This window comes from Diadema antillarum, unplaced genomic scaffold (genome assembly GCF_040938485.1).
Source record: "Diadema antillarum isolate AM-2024a unplaced genomic scaffold, OU_Dant_1.0 scf00000203, whole genome shotgun sequence".
Classification (NCBI taxonomy): domain Eukaryota; kingdom Metazoa; phylum Echinodermata; class Echinoidea; order Diadematoida; family Diadematidae; genus Diadema; species Diadema antillarum.
Window position 1 is genome coordinate 511,817 of NW_027271092.1, and position 22,376 is coordinate 534,192.

The 22,376-nt window shown below is 38.0% G+C and overlaps 1 protein-coding gene across 1 annotated transcript in view; it reads right to left on the minus strand.

Moving 5' to 3' along the window:
• The window catches only part of LOC139723954 (uncharacterized), a 138,541-nt gene that overhangs the window by 46,586 nt on the left and 69,579 nt on the right, over positions 1-22,376 (minus strand). The window contains exon 3 of the mRNA XM_071635153.1: positions 4,599-4,805. Within this exon, the coding sequence (XP_071491254.1) occupies positions 4,599-4,805 (207 nt within the window). The remainder of the gene's footprint in view (positions 1-4,598; positions 4,806-22,376) is intronic.

Genomic DNA, 22,376 nt, shown 5'->3' on the forward strand with positions numbered 1-22,376 from the left:
CATGAACAGTGACTTGTCTCCACTTTTGCAACATCGAAAGTGATCACATGAGCCAGACAGAGCAAGAGACTTACCAAAGAGAGAGGTATATGAAAAATACATTTCTTTAACAAAATACAGTCAAACCTGCCTTTATGGCCACCTGTCTACCTAGAGACCACTTGCCAAATATGGCCACTCAAAATGATCAGGTAAGACCGACACAGAAGGGACTTACGAAGGAGAGAGGCACATGAAAACACACTCCCTTATCCCGTTGAGGACAAGCTGATTTTGCTATAACACATGTTTCCCATAGACACCTGCCTGAGCATACTTGGGACAATGGGATAACAAAATACAGTCAAACCTGACCTAGTGAGCACCTGTTTATAGTGGCCATCTGCCATATATGGCCAGTAAAAATACCCCCCCCCCCCCCCCAAAGCCATGTTAATAACCCTGTCTATAATGGGCACTTTTTACATCTCCCTTGGAAGGCCACTATAAATTTAAAAATTAAAGGGGGTGCCCACGCCCCCTTTCAGGTTTTTTTTTTTTTTTTTTTTTTTTTTTTTAAACGAAAAGGTGCGCACGGGGTACCCCCCTCTGGATCCACTTACGTTTACTGTGAAAGGGAAACTGATCCACCAATAATGAGCTTGTTCACTTATTGCCTATCGCAAATGACAGGATTTTCAGTTGTGCTAGCAACAACTTTAGTTTCTTGCAAAGAGCTTGTTCCCAGGGAAATCAAAATTTTAATTTTGTTTCATTAAACATATAAGGCTAGCTTATACACTGTATGAATGTATTCCAATGTGTCTGTTATTAAGAGGTTGTAGAGGCCAAGATTAATCACGCGTTCATTGATAACGGCTTTCACATGGATCACTAACAGCAAAGCTCCATTGGGGATATCCCCTATCTATCCAGCCATCTGAGATAATCACTGCTAATCTTGTGGTTACCATCATCCACTGAACTTTATTATAATTTGAAGTTAGTACACTATCGACCCATTCACACACACTCCCCCACAAGAATTGACAAGATCAAATGGGGAAACACAGTACAAAAACTGGTAAATTTTTGTGTGTGAGCACATACACACAAATCACTTAATATTGTGATCCACATGATGTTGCTACAATCAGTCAATCATCTTAATATTTATTTTTTCCAAATCCTTAATTTGCTTCATGCAGTGGGTGTGATGGGCCTGCGCTCAACAATTCTTTTGTTGTTGGTTTTTTTTTTAAAAATCCCATGATCCAACTCGTCCTCCAAACCTGGCATGAGGGTGCCTGGATCATGTTCTAGTTGTAGGCATGAACAATTTTAGGATTTAAAAGTTTCAACAGAAGCAGAGTGAGTTTCTTGGCCATGTGTGAATGATAACAAATAAAATTGATTTTAGTCTTGCAAACATGATCCGAAAATTGATAATACTACATGTGTGAATGGGCCTTCTGAGAAATTCTTGAGGACCCTAACTTCTAGCTTACCTCCCTTTGGGCATTATTATCATCATAAAAAGGTTGGCTAACTCCATGCTCAACTTAAAGTAACGCCAGCTCCTTGTGAATCTTACTAACACATAGGGGTAGTTTAACTACTCATCTGCTTATAATCAATATGAGCTGAACATTTATGCATCATAGAAACATGAGAGTCTCTTCACTGTCAATTTCCATTATGCCATGCTCATGAGTACATGAATCAGATCCTCTGTTAAGCATGCACAAAGCCTGCAGCTCTCCCCGCATCTCCAAATATCATAAATCCTGCCATGCGACTGCACCATGCTCTGTGTTTGAATGAAAATGTGTGCACATGCAGGGTTGCTATCAACATTCACACATCTTATATTCAAACTCAGGAAGTCCCCACAGAGAAATCAAAGAGATGCTGCTAGTGTACATGGATCTCTAATAGGTGGAAAACAAATACCAAATCAGGAGGCTTCTATATTCTCTTGTAAGGGAAATGACAAGATTTTTAAGTTTTCAGGAAACCTACTGCAGAATAAGACAGCTTTGTGTGTTCTTGCTAGCACACGGCTTGCACCTGAGCGACTAAACTTGAGCCCTCGCAGGCCTTCAACATTGGGCTTCTGGTGACTGAAACTGAGCAAAATGTGATGTTTTGATTGACGAGGGTTTTTCTTAAATCGCAACAACAAGATGTAAAATGGAATGATGGACAAAAGGGTGCTTGGACAGGTAGTTCTCTGCTCATAATATGTCATGCATTTTCAGATGTCAACATTTTTTGCATCAATGAGAAACTCTGGTACTTGACAGATGTGCTAACAACTGAACTGGTATTCCCAAATGATTTTTTTTAAAATAAACATTAAATGCAGTGCTCATTGTCTGCCAGGAAGATTCAATATTCATTTATCAGCATAAAATTGTAAAACTCTGGACTCCTACACTTGGAACAGGGAGCAGATTGTTTACACTACTTACAAAAACGATTGATCTGGCATTTAAAACGACACTGCTGGTTACCTGCTAATCGTTTCAAACTCTTTGAACTTTCAAGCAGGAGAGTGAAACTCTAGGATTGGACAGTTATGCCAGGAATATTGCGCTGTTATTCACAAGACTCTTGTTCAAGCATTAATGTCACTCGTCGCGGAGAGAATCGCAGCCGAGGGGTAAATGACAATCAGATGTGGGCACCAGAGAGAGAAGAAATTGGCATGTGCGTCATCACGGTCGGTGCTCCAACGCTTAGGAGTTTCAGCTGTTCAAAAACGCATTGTTTGTAATCACGTTTTGACAACCATTTCTACACGACATGCTCAAGAGTTTTCACAAACTGAAATGAGTCCTTGTTGACTGCTTACTGCAAACAACATTCCACACAACAGATGTGTAAAATTCTCCCTGGCCTGTCCATCAAATATGCAACTATTGACATGCCTACACTGCAAAAAGTCCGGTGTTAAATGGTGAACACCGAGCTGGTGTTAAATTTTCGGTGCTCATTTATGGTGTTAAATTAACACCTCCGGGTGTCATTTCCAAATTTTAAACTGTTTTTTGAAGAGTTTCTTAGTAACTGCACTTCTTGTTGATTTCTAATTTAAACAAGACGATCAAGAATTTTACATTAAAATATTAGATTTTTGAAAAAATGTGAAAATAAATTTACACCAAAGTAACACCAGCTGGTGTGGTCTCTTATTGAAGCTGGACGGGTGTTAAACCATTGATATTAACACCAACAAATATCAAATCAACACCATGTGGTGTCATTTTTGAATTAACACCAGTACAGTGTCAAAATAACACCAGGTACAGAGTCAAATGAACACCACGAAGTGTCAGGTGAACACTTTTCAACACCATCACAGTGCATAAACACCTGTGGGTGTGGTCCTCTATTGAAGTTTGATCAGTGTTAGATTTAACACACCCGTGGTGTTAAATCTAACACCGATGTTTTTACAGTGTACATGTCAGACGACATAATATACAACATGAACTTGTATATAAGTAATCAATCTCAATCATGCTTTAGTGGTCTATACTTTCAGACTGCAAACATATACATAAGAATCATGCAAAACTACCACTAGAAGCACTTTAAGGATAACAAACAAGCAAACATGATTGGAGAAATTTAGAGAGAAATGTGATTTGGCCTGCTTTCAGACTTACAAAAGCAGCCTAATTAGAATGAAATATGTTTTAAACTTATTGATTACTGCGATTTTTTTCTATAGTCTGAAACCACACCCTTTGCTTCCACTGCCACTACCACCACCACCACTACAACCACCCATTCCTCATCATCAGACAGTGGGGGTGTGATGCCAGCAAAATATTCTGAATTTTATGTCCACTATTTGTTTTCACAGACTGTTAGGGTTGGGTGTTTACCTAGAATTTAAGCAAAAGGATAACATTAACACAGAGTACATTTGATCTGAGCCTTTCTGCTGAAAGACATCATCCAAAGAATGCATCTCATGTTCTACACATCTTCCATCATCACATGATTTCTCTAGCATGCATGTTCAGGAAGTCAAACATATCATCTGGCAGATCTCAGGTCAGGTTGAGAGCATGACTGAAGCTTTCTGCAAAACTTTCAGAGAAACCCCCTTGCCCACTCCCCCTCCCAGCCCCACCCCACCCCCCCCCCCCCCCCAAAAAAAAAAGAAGAAAGCACCGCCCTCTTTGGCAAACCCTTGGTATCTCTGCCCAAGTTCTGTCTGCAGGTGACACATGACACCAGAACAACAAGCGTCAACTATCGGCTAAAACTCACTCATGTGTTTAGTGGTGATGAAAGAAAGGAATACGTCTTTATCCGTTGAATGTAGAGAATAATACCAGGCAGAGAAGCACTAGAAATGTCTTAAGCTTTGACCCGACAGAGTTTATGACAGCAGGACTTCAGATTCACAAGATGAGAAGAAGAACCTACATGACAAAATTAAAGTGACACATCTTAAATCTTGATAAATGATGCTGCTCCCAAAAACCACTGAAAAGAGAGGGAGAGCAGGAAGAAATGTGGTGATGCATGAAAACAAATTGCAGACATCTTGTTATCACGTGTGAAGCGACTCAAGTTCACGTTCAAATGTCATCACTTACTAGCAGCCTGGGCTCTCTTCCAGTTCAAACGCCTCAAATGTCAGTGTCACATGACCCGTATCCTCGGCGATAAGGGTCCACTCGCAGCCGATGTCGCTTGGATACTTGCTGGGGAAGTTGGGCGATTTGATGATGCCCCGTCCAGCGTAAAGTCTAGACCCACAATGTAATCCCGTTGCTGTTATGTGGTGCAAAAGACTGCACAGTCTGAAAACAAGAATGAATGAGACAAAAACATTTTGAGTTGGACATTTTATGAACTGATTGATATCCAGGTGGGTTTTTGTGTATTTCTTCTTTAGCCTCTGTTTGTTCATCTTGCAGGTTTGCTTAACCGTTTGAGTGTGGGCATTTATGTATGATATATGTTGAATTCCTCTTGATTGGACTATGAGAAAGCAAGCTGTAGTATTCATTTGTAATACTGACCATTTACAATGATACAAACTACACTGTATATATAGTTGGTGCTGAATCTTAACAAACACGAAAATACAAATAGATAAATAACAAGTTTTTTATGTCACATCATATGAACAAATAAACATGTATTATGGCATAAGTCTTGCATCACTGGTTTAAAGGATCACACACAGAAAAATGACAGCCAATTTGCAAAACAAAACAAAAATAATGATAATAAAAATGTGCAATTATACATGATAACACAATGTAACATATCAAGTCTTAAAGTATGTGTGTTCTTTTTTATTTGTTATATTTGATATCAATGCATATGATTCCAGCTGAATGACTAGACATACACTGCACAATGCCAACAAAAATGCAAGCCACCCAGTTAACAAACGGACTTTTACAGTGGTTAGATCAGTCAACTGGGGAAGTTAACCAATTGTTCTTCACATCACAGCCACAAACAGCCTAATTTTGGAAGAAAATAGCGATCAGTGGACTGAAAGGTTCGGGTCTGTTAGAGACGCACTGAGCAGAAAAGTAGGGTAATATCATGCAAGCCTTGTGTTTTTTCTTCTTCATATGGAGGTCATGAACCCATCCAAGAACCCAATTCACACTTATAAAAGAAAACAGTACTGTGAACATGCACCAACAGCTGACAGTATTCCGCTACAGTGTTCCAGCAGATCTAACTGAAGATGAAATAGCACAAGCTGTACTCAGACATCACAGTAATAGGATCCTAATAATAGGCTCATTTGGCTTTCACTAGGGAAATAATACTATCCGGCAGGAAGACAAAAGAAGCATACAAGTTGATGGTCCTTCTGAGAGGGTCTGGAAGAAGCCATGTGCATTATAAATCACATGTGAATGGGGTCTTATTTTTATCTTGACTCCTCCTGTCTAGACTCAGTCATCAGACATGGACACTGCCGTCAGTCAGGTGTCCAGCTCAGAGACAAGTGTTGGAGACGAGAGTCGGAGACAAGAGTCGGATTATGGCATGATTGAATATGGAACAGCTGTGGATGTGCAGGGGAAAGACAACAAAGAAATGTATGTCGCCTCTGAAATTCCCTTTGTGCCAGAAAAATGAGCTAAAATCATGGACCCACCCTTGATAAGATAAGATAACGGTAACAAAGAAAAAAAAATCTTGTTTGTCGATTTTAAGCAAGATAACGGTGATGTTATTTTCAGGCCTCAACTGACATGAGGAAGATCATTCGTCATCACTATACACTGATGAGTTATAAGTGATGCCAGTTTCCCATTAAGTTATTGATACAATAGAGAACATATCAAAAGGGAAGATTTATAAATTGGATACAAGCTCATCACTGAAATTAGTCAGTTTTATCAAAAAAGTCTGGTTCACACCTGCATGATGACAAAATGCCATGGCAACAGCATGAGAAAAGATACATCATTTTGGTGACGCTTGGTGTAACGCTTGACGTCAACAGAGTAAAGCTGAGCTTGGCATGGTTATCAAACAACAACAAAAAAAGCTGCATCATTATTTTTGTCTTCTGTCATCTACTACAGATCTCTAGCTTCATAATAATAACGACTACCCATGAAAAAACACTAAAAGAGTTTGGCTTAAACTAAAATTGCTGAAAATTTCCTTTGCACAAAGGAAAAAATAGGGCAAAGTTAAAGGCATTTGCAATGTCTATTTAACTCATTAAGGGTATGTCAACAAAATCTAAAAGTCAATTAAGTTAATAATTTAAATATACTTTTCCTTTTCATGTTTGTTTGTCTTTTCTAAAAAATGGAATGGCCTTACATGAACCAATTATTTTTGCTCAAGACTTTTCCTACAGTCACAGATATCGTGTCATCCTTTCCTCCTTTTGTTTCCCTATGTCTGGGCTGACCAAACTCTTCTTGATCCTGTTCTGCTTCTTGTAACCAATCATTACTGACATATGAAACCTTATCTCAGGAAATTTTCAATTCTCAAATTACAATGCCACAAATAACCCATGGGAGTTGGGCCAGCTTCAATTTCTCCACTTGGAGAGGATGTTTTTGACCAGCAGGACAAGTTTTTAGCTATCGTCATGGAGTCAGGAATACTTTCACATCAAGAACAATTTTTTAAACTTTCAAGACTGAAATGTAGCCTACTGCAGCAGTTTTCTTGCTGTGACAAGCATTTTAACAGTGATAAACTCCTCTGCAAAATTTTGGAGAAGTCATGTAAAATAGAATTCAAACATTTCCCTTGTGTTTCCATTGGTGATCTCAAAGAAGACATCGCTAATATATGACAAAACTTTAATCCGTCACTGCAATTTTTCACTTTTTGTGTGAGATGTGAGTGGAATTTGAAATCAGTTACAAATTCTAACCTACTCCAAGAGCTAACAAGCTCCATAATTATCTCCGTTCATAAATTTCAAGTTCACAGCTTTCACAAATGTGCTTGCTTTTTTCATCTTCTTTACTGGGAGATCTTGCAAGGTCATTAACAATCGTATTACTTGAAAATTTGTCCTTCCTGCATTGTGTCATTCAAGAATTTCTACCAACAAAACAAAAGATTTAATAAATATGGAAACAATAGATGTACACATTTACACTTACACAAGATTAAAACAATGAAAATTTTTGGTCAATTTTCATAGCATTATATTACAACATAAACCAAAGGCATATATATTCTTAATATATGGATGAATCAAAGTTTAGAGATTAAAGCAAATATGCAACTTTGCGCTTTCTATGTAAGTGTCAAGGAACTCTCCATTTTGCTACACGCAAAATCAAACAATTTTTATTTTTCTCCTGTAAATTTTTTCTTCAGATCTGTTCTTGGAATATCATTCAAGTAATATGTTCTTGCCTGCCACCCTCAGTGCATACGTTCTTTTTGCATCCATACATTTGAGAAATATGAAAACAACTGAAATTTTGTGAACAAAACAAAAGGAGAGTATCTCAACATCTATATTACACAGTGTCACTTTGACTTACTCTCTCAACTTTTACAAGTCATAACTTTTTTAATGTGTCTGATTTTTTTTTCTCCAAATTTTCACTTTACTTCTCTGATTTCTCTACTTTCATACAATTCAAGCAATACAATATTAGGATAGATTTTGCCATTAAGACTACTTTGAAAATGATTGGATTATCTTTATGTACTCCACTGTCCCCTCTAAATGAGCACAAGCTGTTTGTGTCTGTTCATGGTCTAACAGATTTATACAACTGTTGAGCATCAGACAACTTGTTTTCCTACAATCTTTTCATTAAGCCATGGAGCCAGAGAACACAATTAACTTTGCCTGCCATTGTTGGGGGAAAGCAACTGGTTCCCCAGGTACAGCCATCGACGACATGTTATTGCACTGAATGATCTATTATGATGACGCCCACTGGGGCATTGTCTGTTTTTTCCAACAATTATCCACAATGTTTGATGTGGTACATGGGAGGAAGAAAGATGAGTGGCATAATAACTCATAATGCTTTGTTGAAACTATTTCCCTAGAGATAAATGGACGAAGACAGAACTCCATCATCCACAGAAAGAATTTGAACTAGTCCATTTATACACTTTTCTCTTCATCTCCCTAACATAATTGACAGAGGATTATCCTGGTAAACTACAATACCAATACTTAAACGGTCTGGAGGTTAAGAAGGTCAGATGTCTCATCTAAATCCCTTTGGCAATGAAGAGACAATACCATCAAGGTGACAAGCGAGGCATAGATAAAATCTGCTACCTGTCACGCACTCTAGCTCACGGATTCCCTCTCAGGTGATAATGCTATAAGGTACATTGAGTCATTGTTGACCTCAGAGAAATTCAGAAGTTGAATACTCTACTTTAAAGGGATCATATAGTTTGGTTGAGACTTAACTTCAGGTTTCTTACATTTTTGGGTGAGATAATGAGAAACCTTTTAGCATGAATATGCATATATCTTTGTTCATGTCTCAAGACAAAAATGTTCTTTATACACATGCACACACACAAAAAAAAAAAACAAGCAAAGATCCTTACCACCAAGGATATTACTGTCATGCCACTTTATTACACAAATATTTTGGCTTGTTGAATGCTTTAATAGGCGATTCATTGGAAGTTTTATAACAGCAATATCTTTTTTTCCTCATACTTAGCTAATTCTCTCATTCTTGCTTTTGTCACTGGCATTATAACAACAATTTTTTTTTTTCATATTAATCCATTTCTCTTACTCTCTGTAACTCTTGTCTCTTGCTTTTGTTTCACTTTTTTTTTCTCACTTCAAGTTTCTTCTTTAGTATCATTTTCCTCTGCTGAAATAAAAACACAAAGACAGAAAGACTAGACAAGCAAGGGACTGTCACTTCCTGTTATCCTAACTTTTAAGCTGGTTGCATCCAGAGGCTCCGAGACCTCAACTTGAATGTTAGACAATTGGATTGTAAAGCATTATACAGCTGGCATTCCTTAAACTGTGTTACTGAATGAAGACAGAGACAGAGTCTCAACAGAGGCATGCATGAATTTCTATTGTTCTATGGATGACTCAGCATATTGGTTATGATGTAAGTCGCTACGCCTCCAAGGGGCTATGACGCACTGTTGGTTAATATTATGACCAACTGGTACATCTAAGTTTAAACAATTCTCCCTATTAGACTTAAATTTGCTGTAAGATGACCTGAAAAACCACAAAATAATGAATTGCAACACCCATGGCTGCAAAACATAGAACACTGAAGGAAAGAGATGACAGATCCAAAAGTAAAAGCCAGGAGTATTTGTTATGTTGCTTGGATACTTCTGGCTGTAAGTATCTAAAGATGCAATCATGATATGAATTTGACAATGATCAACATTTATAAAAATGCCCCACACACAAAATATTTCAAGGTGCTTGACATGGAAACCATATAGGACCTATACTGTAAGATGATGGCAATCAATTATCTAACTGTGATCAAATTACACACTCATATCATACCTTTACAGCTACAATGAAGCTTTCATAAGATGGCATGAAACTAGAATAGAGTCCAGTTTTAACCCATTGAAGACGAGTTGATTTTGCTATAACACGCATTTCCCACAGACACCTGCCAATCTTACTAAGGACCAGCCTTCAACATGCTAATTTCTGCTATCTGCTTCCTACTGAAGCATACATTAGGTCTGTGAATTTTTCAGCAGTATTGTAACAGCATGTTTGATATTTCACTGTAAAAAGTCCTGCTTCGGAATTGCAACAGCCTCAATACAAAGTATGAACCGAAGACTCATTTTTTCCAGCAACTTTGTGAATGACGTGTGACACATTGCGGGAGCCGGGTGCCTTTGAATGTTTCAACATATGAATGGCGCTATATAAATGCTGTTTCATCATCATCATCATCATCATCATCAAAAAGTTAATAAGGTCTCAAACCACTTTGTACTCTTCATACATCTCACTTTACCTCACTTGACATGACCTCATTTCATTTCATTTCATTTATGCAATAAGTTCTGCAACATATTTCTAATAAATGTCCATATCATCTTGTCACATACTTCTGTTTTGCATAGAATGGTATTGCCAAAAAGTTGTTCTACAGCTATTTTTGCCAGCTGAGAGGGTTATTATGGCTTCCTGCCCTACATGTTCCAATAAAGTAATCAAATAAATAGTTCAAGTGGTCAGCATTTCTACAAATCACCTCATGGGTACAGCTTGATTGACAATGGTTGACGCCGTGCCAGGAATCACATCGTTTAACAAATATTCCTATTATCCAAGAGAGCTGTTTTTCATGCCGATGTAACAGGTTCCCTCATGCTCAAAAAAAAAAAAGAGAGAAAATGATGCTGTAGCTGTTAGAGTTGAAGATAATGATAGGAAATTGTGGAGACTTAACTCGTTTGAGAGTTGGCCAAGAATTTCTGTTTTGCACTCAACAAACTGAAGGGCATTAACATTTTGAAATCAGATGGACATCATATGATCTTTCAGGAAAAATATTTCGGTTCCAGACAGAAAATCACACCAATCACAAGGAAAAAAAAGAAGATGGACATAACAATGATCTCTGCCAGCCACATCAAGGCATACTAAACACATTTTTTGTAGATTTTTTTTAATGAATTGCAGCAATCATAAATCATATCATCTGCACAATAATCAATGACAAAAGTTTTTATGCTGAGTGACAGAAACAAAGATTGAGCAAAAATGAGAAGAAATTCAAAAACTTGCTTTACATTGGCTTACTTTAGAAAAGCATATGAAGAGTTTGAATGCAAAAACAGATAAATGCTATTTTCAAAGTTTTTGAAGGTCATTTTCACTCATAGAGGAATAATATCTGTCATTGATACTACTCCATTACTATACAAGAAATACTTTTGAAGATGTCATCAAAATTATTGAATATATTTCAATACATATGTTTTCTCTGCTTTTCAACAGATTCAATCTGAAACATTTCAATTTCTTTTTTCAAAATGGAAAGACTGCTTTTTTGCATCTAAACCCTTCATAATTATCAAAAACAGTTTTCTTTTTTCCTGCTGTTGTTTCTTTGTTTGTGTGAGTGTGAGTGAGAGTGTGTGGTTTTTTTTTTTTTTTTTTTTGGGGGGGGGGGGGGTGGGTTGGGATGGGAAGAGGGAGTCTTCATAACAACTACCCTCTGCTAATCTTGGCACAATTTCATGGAAAGGCATATTGGTTTTGACGGAAAATGTGAAATTAGCGAGAGAAAATGTCTTCCTGGCAGACCAAGGGGTTTTCTGTCAGTGGGAGACTTTGAGGGACCTGTCAAGATCAGTGACAAGGTCAGGAGAAGTGACAGAAAGGGAGGGAGAGAGGGAGAGAAGAGTGTGAAGCGGAATTGTCTAACAGACATGGTGGTTAGAAGCTCAGCCAGCTGTATAGTACAGAGTGCCAATGCCAACTTAAAGGGACTGTACAGTACTGGTTGAGGTGAGGATTCAGCTTGTAATGTTTTGCAAGATATTTAGAAACCACTCTATGACTTGGTAAAGAGCATAAAATTCTAAAGGGAATCAAAAGTTTATTAGATGAAAATCGGTTTTGAAATGATTGAGATACCTAAAAACAAGGAAAAACAAAGAGATCCTAATAAAAGTCTTGGCCTGTCAATTTTAATAGGATCACTTTTTTTTATATCTCAGTCATTTCAAGGCCAATTTTCATCAAATAAACGTTGAATCCTACCTGAAATTACATGCTCTTTCATATTTCACAAGAGGTTTCTCATTATCTCACCAAAAATATGTTATAAACCTGAATCCTCACCTCAACCAGTACTGTACAGTCCCTTTAGGGAGATTTAAAGGGAGATTTACCACAAACATATGCATGTCTGTGGATGCAGTGAATGCAGAAATATTAGAGGAATATTGGACAATCCAATATTCAATATGAACTTTCAATGGTCAAATCCATGCACTGATATCACTGGACAAGGACTACCAAAATAGATATCACAGTACTTGGAATTATATAAATGAAATATAAACAGAATTCCACAAATGTGATCTTTCTCATGATAAAAATTACGTATTTCCTCAACTTATTGCTGACATGTGTTAAGGGTAATATTACTCCCCTTACTTCTGAAGGAGATTTAATTCAGTTCAGCCCCTCCAAAAAATATGAGGAAATTTCTTTGCTTTTTTCTTTAAATCATTCCCTTATTGTGACATCACATATTTTGTAGCCTTCTTACCCAGTGAAAACAGTACATGGATTTATACATTACTTAAAAAATCCATTAAGGTTGATGTATTCATTGTAAGGGTATATTCAATGATGTGGATAAGCAAAAACTTTCTTTTATAAGCAATATTTAGTACTCCTCACTTCAAAAATATCAATACATTTTGGATTCTTTAAAGGGGCATTGCACATGTTTTTATTCAGTACTTATTGCTAATCTCTTCACCAATCTCATTAAAGCTTTACACAAACTTATCAATGGTCATATCAAATAAATCTGTTCTGAATAGGAGTTATCAAAATAGGATAAAAAAAAAACAAATATGCATGAACAAAAAAAAATTAAATGAATAAAGCACTACCACAGGCTACATACATGCAGTGTCTAAAATGATATAATTTGATCTTTAAGAAATGCTCATAAATGCCAGACATTTTTACAGATATTGTTCATACACAGTCAGAAGTCAAATATCCCCTGGAGAGCCGACATCTGGTAACAAACCAGACTCTACAAACATTGTTCTGCTACTTGAAAAGAGACTTGTGTCTGAACCCATTTCCCATGAAATTACAAAATCCTCTACATATCCTTTTGACTAAAACTTACCCTCTAGACTTCATACAGGTCATACCAGGTTATCATAGGCTTAGCAACGAGGTAATAGAAGGAAAAGTCATTTCAATGAAGTGACACAGCAAATTTGCAATATAAATAACATGGCATATCCAAACAGACCCGATTCACATTGGCAATCTAGTACTCCTTTCAGTAACTCATGCATTTTTGGCCAGCTCCTGGCCCGAGCTAATTTGGCCCGTGCCAAGCAGTAAAAATTGCGTTCAGTAACTACAGCAGAGCCGCGCTACTTTTACGATGACCCATTCACGAACTCGGCCACGTAAGGAACTGCCATGGTAACTGAACACGTCATGGACAGAGCGGAAGTGCATTTTTGCGCGATATTTGATGTGCATGCCGCGTGCTTATGAGCTGAGCAGCGTAAGCTGCGACCTTTGACAGTGAAAGGAATTTTGGCCTGCGCCTGGCGCTGCTAACGTTCATAAACTCTTCGATCAGCGCCAGGCCCGTGCCTGGTCCGCACCTGGTGCTAGCTGTAGCAGCGCCAAAAATAGCCCGCTCCTGGCACGGGCCACTTTGGCCCGACCCATTCATAAACTCAAAATTTTACGACTTAGCTCGGGCCTGGCGCTCGCCAGGGGAGTTACTGAAAGGGGTATATCTCTCTTCTTTTTTTTGGCAGTTGATAAACATTAAGCTGTTTTGAATAAGGTATTAGAAACTTGTTTCTGAAACAGCAAAAAAAGTGCAATCACAAACGCCAGGGTTTTGAAACGCATCTCTGTCAAGTTGACAAATCTGCCCACAAAAACCGCTGCTGACTACACATCTCCACTCCTCAGGTCAAACTGCGCAATGAAGCAGCACAGTGACAAGGCCTCCCTATCAACTCAAGACAGAGTTGATGAATGTAACATTTCGAGAAATGTGCTCCTAAAGGCATTTGTAAGTTACACATTTTTATAGCAGGTATTAAAAATACTTTTAAAACATGGGAAAGTTGATGAACTCAGTCCAAGAATGTCAGTAACAAAAACGTGAGTGGAAAATCCAGGGCACAACTTCCGCCTACATTACCCTGTAAGTGACCTGGATTCGAGATTAAAAATTAACATGGTTTCTTCAATCAATGAATAAGTAGCCTTGCTTTTGCATGACTAAAACATCAAAGACTTTATCTATATGTTGCTAATGGCACTGGAACAGCCTGGGTCAAAGGTTAAGTTTAAACTGTCTCCCATGAGAGCACCAATTTCCTCCACTAATGCCGAGAAGCCCAGTCCCAGTCTGCTATGAATCAGATGGCTCTTACAATGTGACAGCCTTCATTTTGACATCCACTCAACCATTAACTCATAACTGCCTCCTAACTACACTTTCAATCTGATTACTCCTGAGACATTTGATATACAGGGTTCTGCCAAGGATTACACAGTGGACTGTAAGATGTGTTATTGGCGCAACAACTGCAGAACAGGTGGGTGATGATACAAGCCTACTATCTCATCATTTTATCTATTCTAACATCAATTTCTAGTACATTCTTTCTTGACCCCCTTAGCTGTTACCATTCTGAGTCATTGCACTCTGTATCTTGTCCTATTTTGCTATACTCAGAGTACAAGTTGCATGATAAACTATTCTTTGATTATTGCTGAATCTATATACACTCTCCTTTTGATTCACTTAACACTACCAAACAGATATTTTTGTCCTTGTCGTCATCATCTTACTCTTTCTTCCCCTGTTCCTCCTCTTCCTAATCTTCCTTCTCCTCCTTCCTTCTTCATCATACTCCTTGTCCTCATTTTTCTCTTCCTCATCTTCTTTGTATCTTTCTCTTCCTTCATCTTCTTTCCTCTTCTCGTCTTTTTTTCCTTTGCCCTCCTCTTCCCTTTCCTTTTCTTCCTCTTCGAAGAGGAAGAAAAGAAGGAAGAAGATGATCATCATCATATTCTTCTTTCTCCTCTTCCTCCCCTTCCTTCCTTATCTTCCTCCTTTTTCTCATCCTTTCCTCCTCTTTTCCTCCTCCTTATCTTTCTTTTCCTACTCTTCCTCCATCTCCTCAACATCCTCCCCGGGTCACTGACGGTTACTATGGTAACTGTCAGAGACTGATAACTTGTCAGGACTGACAACTTTCATGAAAAATTGCCCTGGATTATTTGATAGGAATATGACTAATACTGAGAAAGACTCAACAGTCTGACTGTATACTGAGTCATCCAAGAGGCAATAGGAATGAGTGGTCTCTGGTCAGGTCACCTGACTAGTCATCTGACCATGACATTAGTCTGTCAATTAATGTTCAATTTTCATATAACCTTGCTCTGTACATGAAATGTCTCCTGTTTGTTGGGGCTTTCTTTATGGGGGGAGGCTCTTGTATCATACCTCAGTATTCCACTTGAAGTCATTTGTGTGTATGCGAGCAAGTTTCAAACAAGTGGTCAACTTCCATCCTCTTGCAGCCCCCCCCCCCCAACACAACAAAACAAATCTTGAACTCATGATGTACAACGTCAATATAGACTATCAAATGAGAATACAGCACACGCTGGATGTAAGACGACAGCCAAGGTTGAGTCACTTTATAGTGAAGGACAGAAACAAGATGTCCTTTGTACAGAGCTTCTCAATGATGCCATCATGTTGGAATTTGCCACATCAATGTCAAAAGCCTATAGTTTCCCTGCTAATACCATCTGTGTAGCACTGGGGATCTCTTACCATCTTTTACAAACTTTACAAGAAAGCTGTCTTTTTGAAGCAGGGACTTGGTTGTCAACATGGCCAGATGAAATAACACATCAATCAATCAATCAATCAATCAATCAATCATAGTTTATTTCCAATCATCGAAAATCAAAAACATAGTACAAAGTATACATGTGATGAAATAATATTGTTCAAACGTTTGCAAAAGATTCATGTAATACATATACGAGACAAATTATAGAACAACATATATGTACAATAATTAGGAAAAACACTGTATAAATACTTCGTGGGCGAGCGGAAAATAAATTCGATTATGGAAAATAGTAATCCACTAAAAAGCAAAGCTTGTCGGACGTGGATCGCTAGATAAATAATGAGTAAATGATATACTATTCTATAACAATATACATGTAATTATTTTGAGATACACCGGTTGGGAAAAAAAATATAGAATACCAATGCTAGTGCCCGGACACTGTTCACTGAACCACGTGTACCGGGAAAATATGACAAGGACAACACGTTCGTACACACATTCAATTACCCACACTGTAAGACGCGAGACAGTACCGAGAGGAGAGAAGACGGTAACAATACAAGTCTACGAAGAACAAAAGACAGGAAAGGAAGAGGAGAGAAGAAAGAAGAGAGGTCTGCACACAGAACACGCCAAGTGCTGCGACATCAGGACAGGTGAAAGCTCAAGCATGAATTAAAACAAATTAAAACAAATTAAAACACACAGACAAATAGAAAAAAACCCAAATACGTAGTTTATAATAACAAAACAATATTAATAATATAAGTGAAAATGGGACTCTTGAATATATTTAGCATGACACATCAAATTTTAGAAATACAGATTATTTCAAAAACATGCATGCTTCTTACTTTTAATGAAGACAAAATTGCTACACATATTTAAAAACTTAGCATTTGGAAGCAGTGCAAAGGAATAGCATCAGACAGTCATGATATTCCACAGATAACATCCGAAATACTTACTCATGTATTCCTATTAAATTGTTATGAGATTACGAGGTCTGAGCATAATATGTCTTTTTATATCACCATGCACAATGCATACTGAAGTTGTTTAACCAGAAACTCCTCATGCTAAACTATTTATAATGACTGTACTCAATGCCTTGTGATGGGAAAGAGAGTCTATGTTGTCTGTACAGGGACCGCAGACAGACAGGATGTACTTGACTTCTTTTCTTCCTCCCATCCTCTCTCAATTCTTCCTCTCCTCAGATCTCTCCTTCCCTTTCATCCACCGTATAGTAATCTGCACACTAGGGGGACGACGGCAACCTGGGCTAAATTCTTTTCATTGTCTGCCTTCTTAAATCTCTTACGATGTAAAGACATATCTCTCAGCCCCCAAACAGGTGCCTTTTGATATTATTATCTAACTTCATAACCCTCTCTCAGCAGATTATCTTGGTTTTCTTTTATTCAGGCCTCACCGAAGTCACATCCCCCTACTGGAGTACCTCGGGGGCATAAATATGATATTTACGTCTAAATACACGACTCTGTAGAGATTACGGAGTTTCGATCCCAGCAGCCCAGGAGAACATGAAGGAAGCAAGGATCAGTCTAACGTGGAAGAAATCTTGGAAGTTTTGGACCGCCCCGTGACTATTTACTGCTTCACCTTTCAGTTGCCTCTGATAAGGGAATGACCTACAAAACTTCCTCCAGAGCTCTGGCAGATCAGGTTGGCTGTGTCATTAATACCTGGTCGTCTGCCGTTCACTTGAATTTCTACCATGTAATGACATGATGTTGAAAGCTGTAAAAACAATCCTAGAAATTCCATGTAGGCAAATGTCTTGCCAGATGTTATGATCTGAACTATGGCTGAACAATGATGCCCTTCAACAAGGAAAAAACAAACAAACATGCACACGCACATACAGGCAACACTGGGAGTCCTGAACTGCTGTTCAGGACATTTTGATAATGAAGGTTTAAAATCAGTGGCATACTCCTCTAAAGAAACTAATGAATAGATGGATTCAATGAGTGATGTAGAATCCAACAAACAACTCAGCCATCAGAAACAGACAACACCAATTTTTTTTCTGACTCACCTCACAATTTTACACAGGGTTACCAAGTTAAAGGTGCATGGTCCCGGTGTTTTAGTCAAATGCATACGCGAGCGCATGGCGCAAGTTTCCTATAGAGACCTATGCTATCGACTCCTCTTTGGCACTTACACTGTGGCCCACTTCCCCGAGTCCGAAGAAGTCTGATTCACTGTAATCAGTGGTCCGATCACAGTTCGGCTCATGATTCGGCGGAGAGGGATGACAGCTTTAGCAAACTTCTTTTGTGATGTCATAATAACAAGCACATAAGCACACACCCTGGCATTACTACAGGCTGCGCGATGCGCAGAGAAGACAATGAAGGCAACGTTACTTAGCAACACCTACGCACTTTACTCTTGATGACAGCTCAACTTCGGTAATCTTCGTATCAATGCTAACGGTGACCGGCAGTATCATCAACAGCGCCCTCTACACTACCGGGACTATGCACCTTTAAATGCTCACATCTTTGATATCTGGTAAGGGAAGTTTGTGGTCACATGCAGGATGAGCAGACACATTTTGCTAGCTGCTTGAATTCATTATGGCAGAAGCTTGAAAATGAGTTTAACTACTTTTTTTTTTTTTACGGTCATAGTAATGACACGGTGCTATCAAGAAACACAGGGAAGCTTGTGCACACCCTAAGGAGGTACCATTATACACAACTTGTAAAGTTGAGCAAGTACAGACTTGGCTGATATAAATCTGCACAGGATTAAGACTTGCATGTAGAGAAAACATCTAGGAAGATCAAGAAAATAGACATTTTTCTCCCAAGAATTCATCCCAACCCCCCGAAAAGCCTTTCAATTGCAAAGTCACATGCAGACCAATCTGAATTTGCAGTTCCTAACATGTTATATGTTTAATGGCTTACATTCATTCAAGTATTCATATTCTTCTCTGCATATATATTTGTTTAAATTCATAAATTCTGTGTTTGTAAAGTTTACTGTTTTTTTTCTTATCAAAACAGATAGCTCCTGAGGAGAATCCCTTTACCTGAAAAAAAAAAAGTTTCTTGAGGTCCTATTAAAGGTAGCAAACATTCCTCACAGTTCTTTTAACGTTTCTTGAAGAGTTTTTTACAGATAGCATTCAAAATCAAAATACTCAGTCAAACATTAGCTAAAACTACAGAAGCACTAAAAGAAGAAAAAGAAATTGTATTTTTTTTTAATACCTTAACCCGTTGAGGACAGACTAATTTTGCTACAACACGCATTTCCCATAGACACCTGCCTGAGTATACTCAGGACTTGTCCTCAACAGGTGGAAAACTATCTTCTTTTCTGACCATGAATGAAATAATGAATCAGATAGATCAGATCCATAATATTAATCTTTACATAAGTCACAAAATGTTACCACTTCAAGTTGCATATATAAAATCTTTTATAATACCACCTGCCCTCTCATCCTACCCATGACCCCTCATAAGAAAAGACAAAAACATCCAGAAAGTTCTACCACCATCTGGTAATTGCTACCCTGCACAGCAGTTAATGGATTTAAATGTTTTCCATTTCCGCCTTTTGACCGACTTGACAGACTCGTTTCAGAGATCACGGAAGACCCTACTTCCCTCCCACCCAGATCCTGGCACGCAATCACAGTCTATGTTTGTTTGGTATTAACATGAAACATGAACACAAATTCATTGAGGTAAAAGGCCCTAGCCTCCACTGGATCTCTTTTTCTTCTTTTGTTGGCACGACGCAAGGCAGACACCATTTTGTGGCTTGCTAGTCACCTGAGGCAGACCCCATAAGATAGGTATCATTCCGCTGCTCCCAAGGTGTGTGAGTATAGACCACTTGACCAGTTTTCACTCTGCTCTTCGTGAGGAAGTAAAATGCTGTATTTTACGAAGCATGAGTTCTGTCTCTCCTACACACAGAAGACCCTCATTTTACTTTCTATCCTACAGACCAGGGTGTTTTGCCTCTTCGTAGAGTTAATGGAATGACAAAACATGATACTGCATAGCTAGACCCAACGTGGGCCTCTCGCCCAGACGACTTGATTATAAGGCAGACACCTTAATCTATTGGATTTCAAATCTAAGGAGTGTCAATGACTGTACAACTAAAGTAACAACACAAATCAATTGCTGCTCATGTATGAAGTAAACTGATTTTCAACTTCACCTCTTTCTTATGCAAGAATTCAACATACAACATTATTTGTGACCGATTGCAAAGGAAATACCTCTACACTCATCACAATTTACAGGTACCATTTCTTAAATTAACCTCAGTACTACCATATTGTTTTGAGTAGTTACATGGCAGACCAAGGAACAAGGAAGTAGCTACAGGAGAACGTTCACACTTCTAAACAGGAGGCAGATGGATTAACTTGAGAGTACATGGAGATCAGATAGACAAAGATCGAGGTTCTCTAGCCATAGAGATTTGAGAGATGGATTTGAAACAAAATTATTTAAAAAATCAATTGTGTGACACATGAAAATTTTCAAAATTTCATCACTTTCATACATTTTGTTTGCTTCTAATGATTATGTTTTCTTTCCATTTACTTGTTTTTATTCTTTATCAGAATCGACACAGACATGGAGTAACAATAAACTTAAATAATGAAGAACTTAATATCTTCTACAGTAAACGTAGCTGAAAAGAAGCTGTAACATGTTGAATTGTCTCCACACAATTCGTTCCTCATGAAAGTCAAAAACTGCAAGAAATTCTGGCACATTGGAATGGTGTTTGCAGATTCATGCATTTAGCATCAAGAACGCAATGCCATCTCTCCCACGTACAAACTTGGACGACATTCACGCCATCGTGTCGAAATCGAGAATGACTCGGTCGGAATTGCTGCCTCCAACCACTTCCCAGGCTGAGCTCGCATCTGAGGGGATTTTCCCCGGACCTGTTTTGATTATGCATGCCTCCCACAATCCATGGGATGCACCGCAAGTCTGGTTGCCATGACAACAATATTCAACAAGACCAAACACTTTCTTGTGTCTTCCTTTTCTCTCAAACTGCAATTCCAAATATCAAATTTTGACTCACATGTATCTCCAAGACAGAGAGACAGTGAAGAGAAACTATTTCCTACTTGTGGTCATTTTATAGCATATTTCATTTTATTTTCAACAAAGAATATAAAAGTACAAAACATAATATGAAAATCAAAAGCAACATATAGGCCTATATATTCTCCATATGGCATATATTAACAGAGAAGGGTACTGAGTGTGTAGAACTACATAATGACAAAGAAGAGTACAGGGTAGTTAATAGGTTCAAATTCAATGATAACCAGAAAAGCATTGCTTGTCTAATCGTTAGATTGAGGCCAACTACTTTCAAATACAATCTATACACGGAGCTTCCATTAGAAAAGGAATGTAAGCCCTCTGTTGGCTAACATCCAGGCTGTACTCAGTACTCAAGTGCAGCTGAGTAGACAAGAGCAGTATGAGATAAGTGTCAAGCTAATAAGGAAGTCACTGAGGCTCCTTGGTCAGGTTCAAAATTCCTTACAAATATTGGCCAACAAGCACAGTCATGTCAGAACAATCAGCTTTAATGCATGACAGAATGGTGGAATATCCATACAAAATCAGACCTGAAATAAGAATGCTGCAAAATGTTTAATTTTTTAAATGTGTTTTACCAAATAGTGATATACTTTTAACCACATATGCAACTAAATGTAGGTAAAAAATGTCACCAACTCACAGCTTTCCCATCGATTTGTACACAACTATATCATGAGAATATGTTTTAGGTCAAAACTTTTAGAACTACATTTTTTTCAGAAAGCCATTTTTGCTGGGTTACAATGACTCAACAACAAATGTGAAAGATGTATTTTTTTTCTTTAAATTTTTATGTCAAATGGGTTAATTAGTAAAGATGTGCATGCATATAGGTCAATAGGAGACCTCATAACCCTCCCCCTTTTCCCGTTTGCATTATATGTGATTGCTACTAATATTCATGTTTTGCAAAAAACATATGAAACTGGAAAATTTGTTAGGTGATCCGAGTATCCTCTCGGATCACCTATTGTTTCTGTACGGATTCTTTCTTTATTTCTATCTCCTCAAAATTTGTGCATCGATTAGCTCAGAAAGTGCATTGCCTCTCAATGTCAAACTTATACCATATATGTATCATGTCACAAAGACGACAGCGCAAGTAAAATCAAAGTGATCAGTCGACCGTGACGTCACTATGACGTCATTATATGAAAACACATT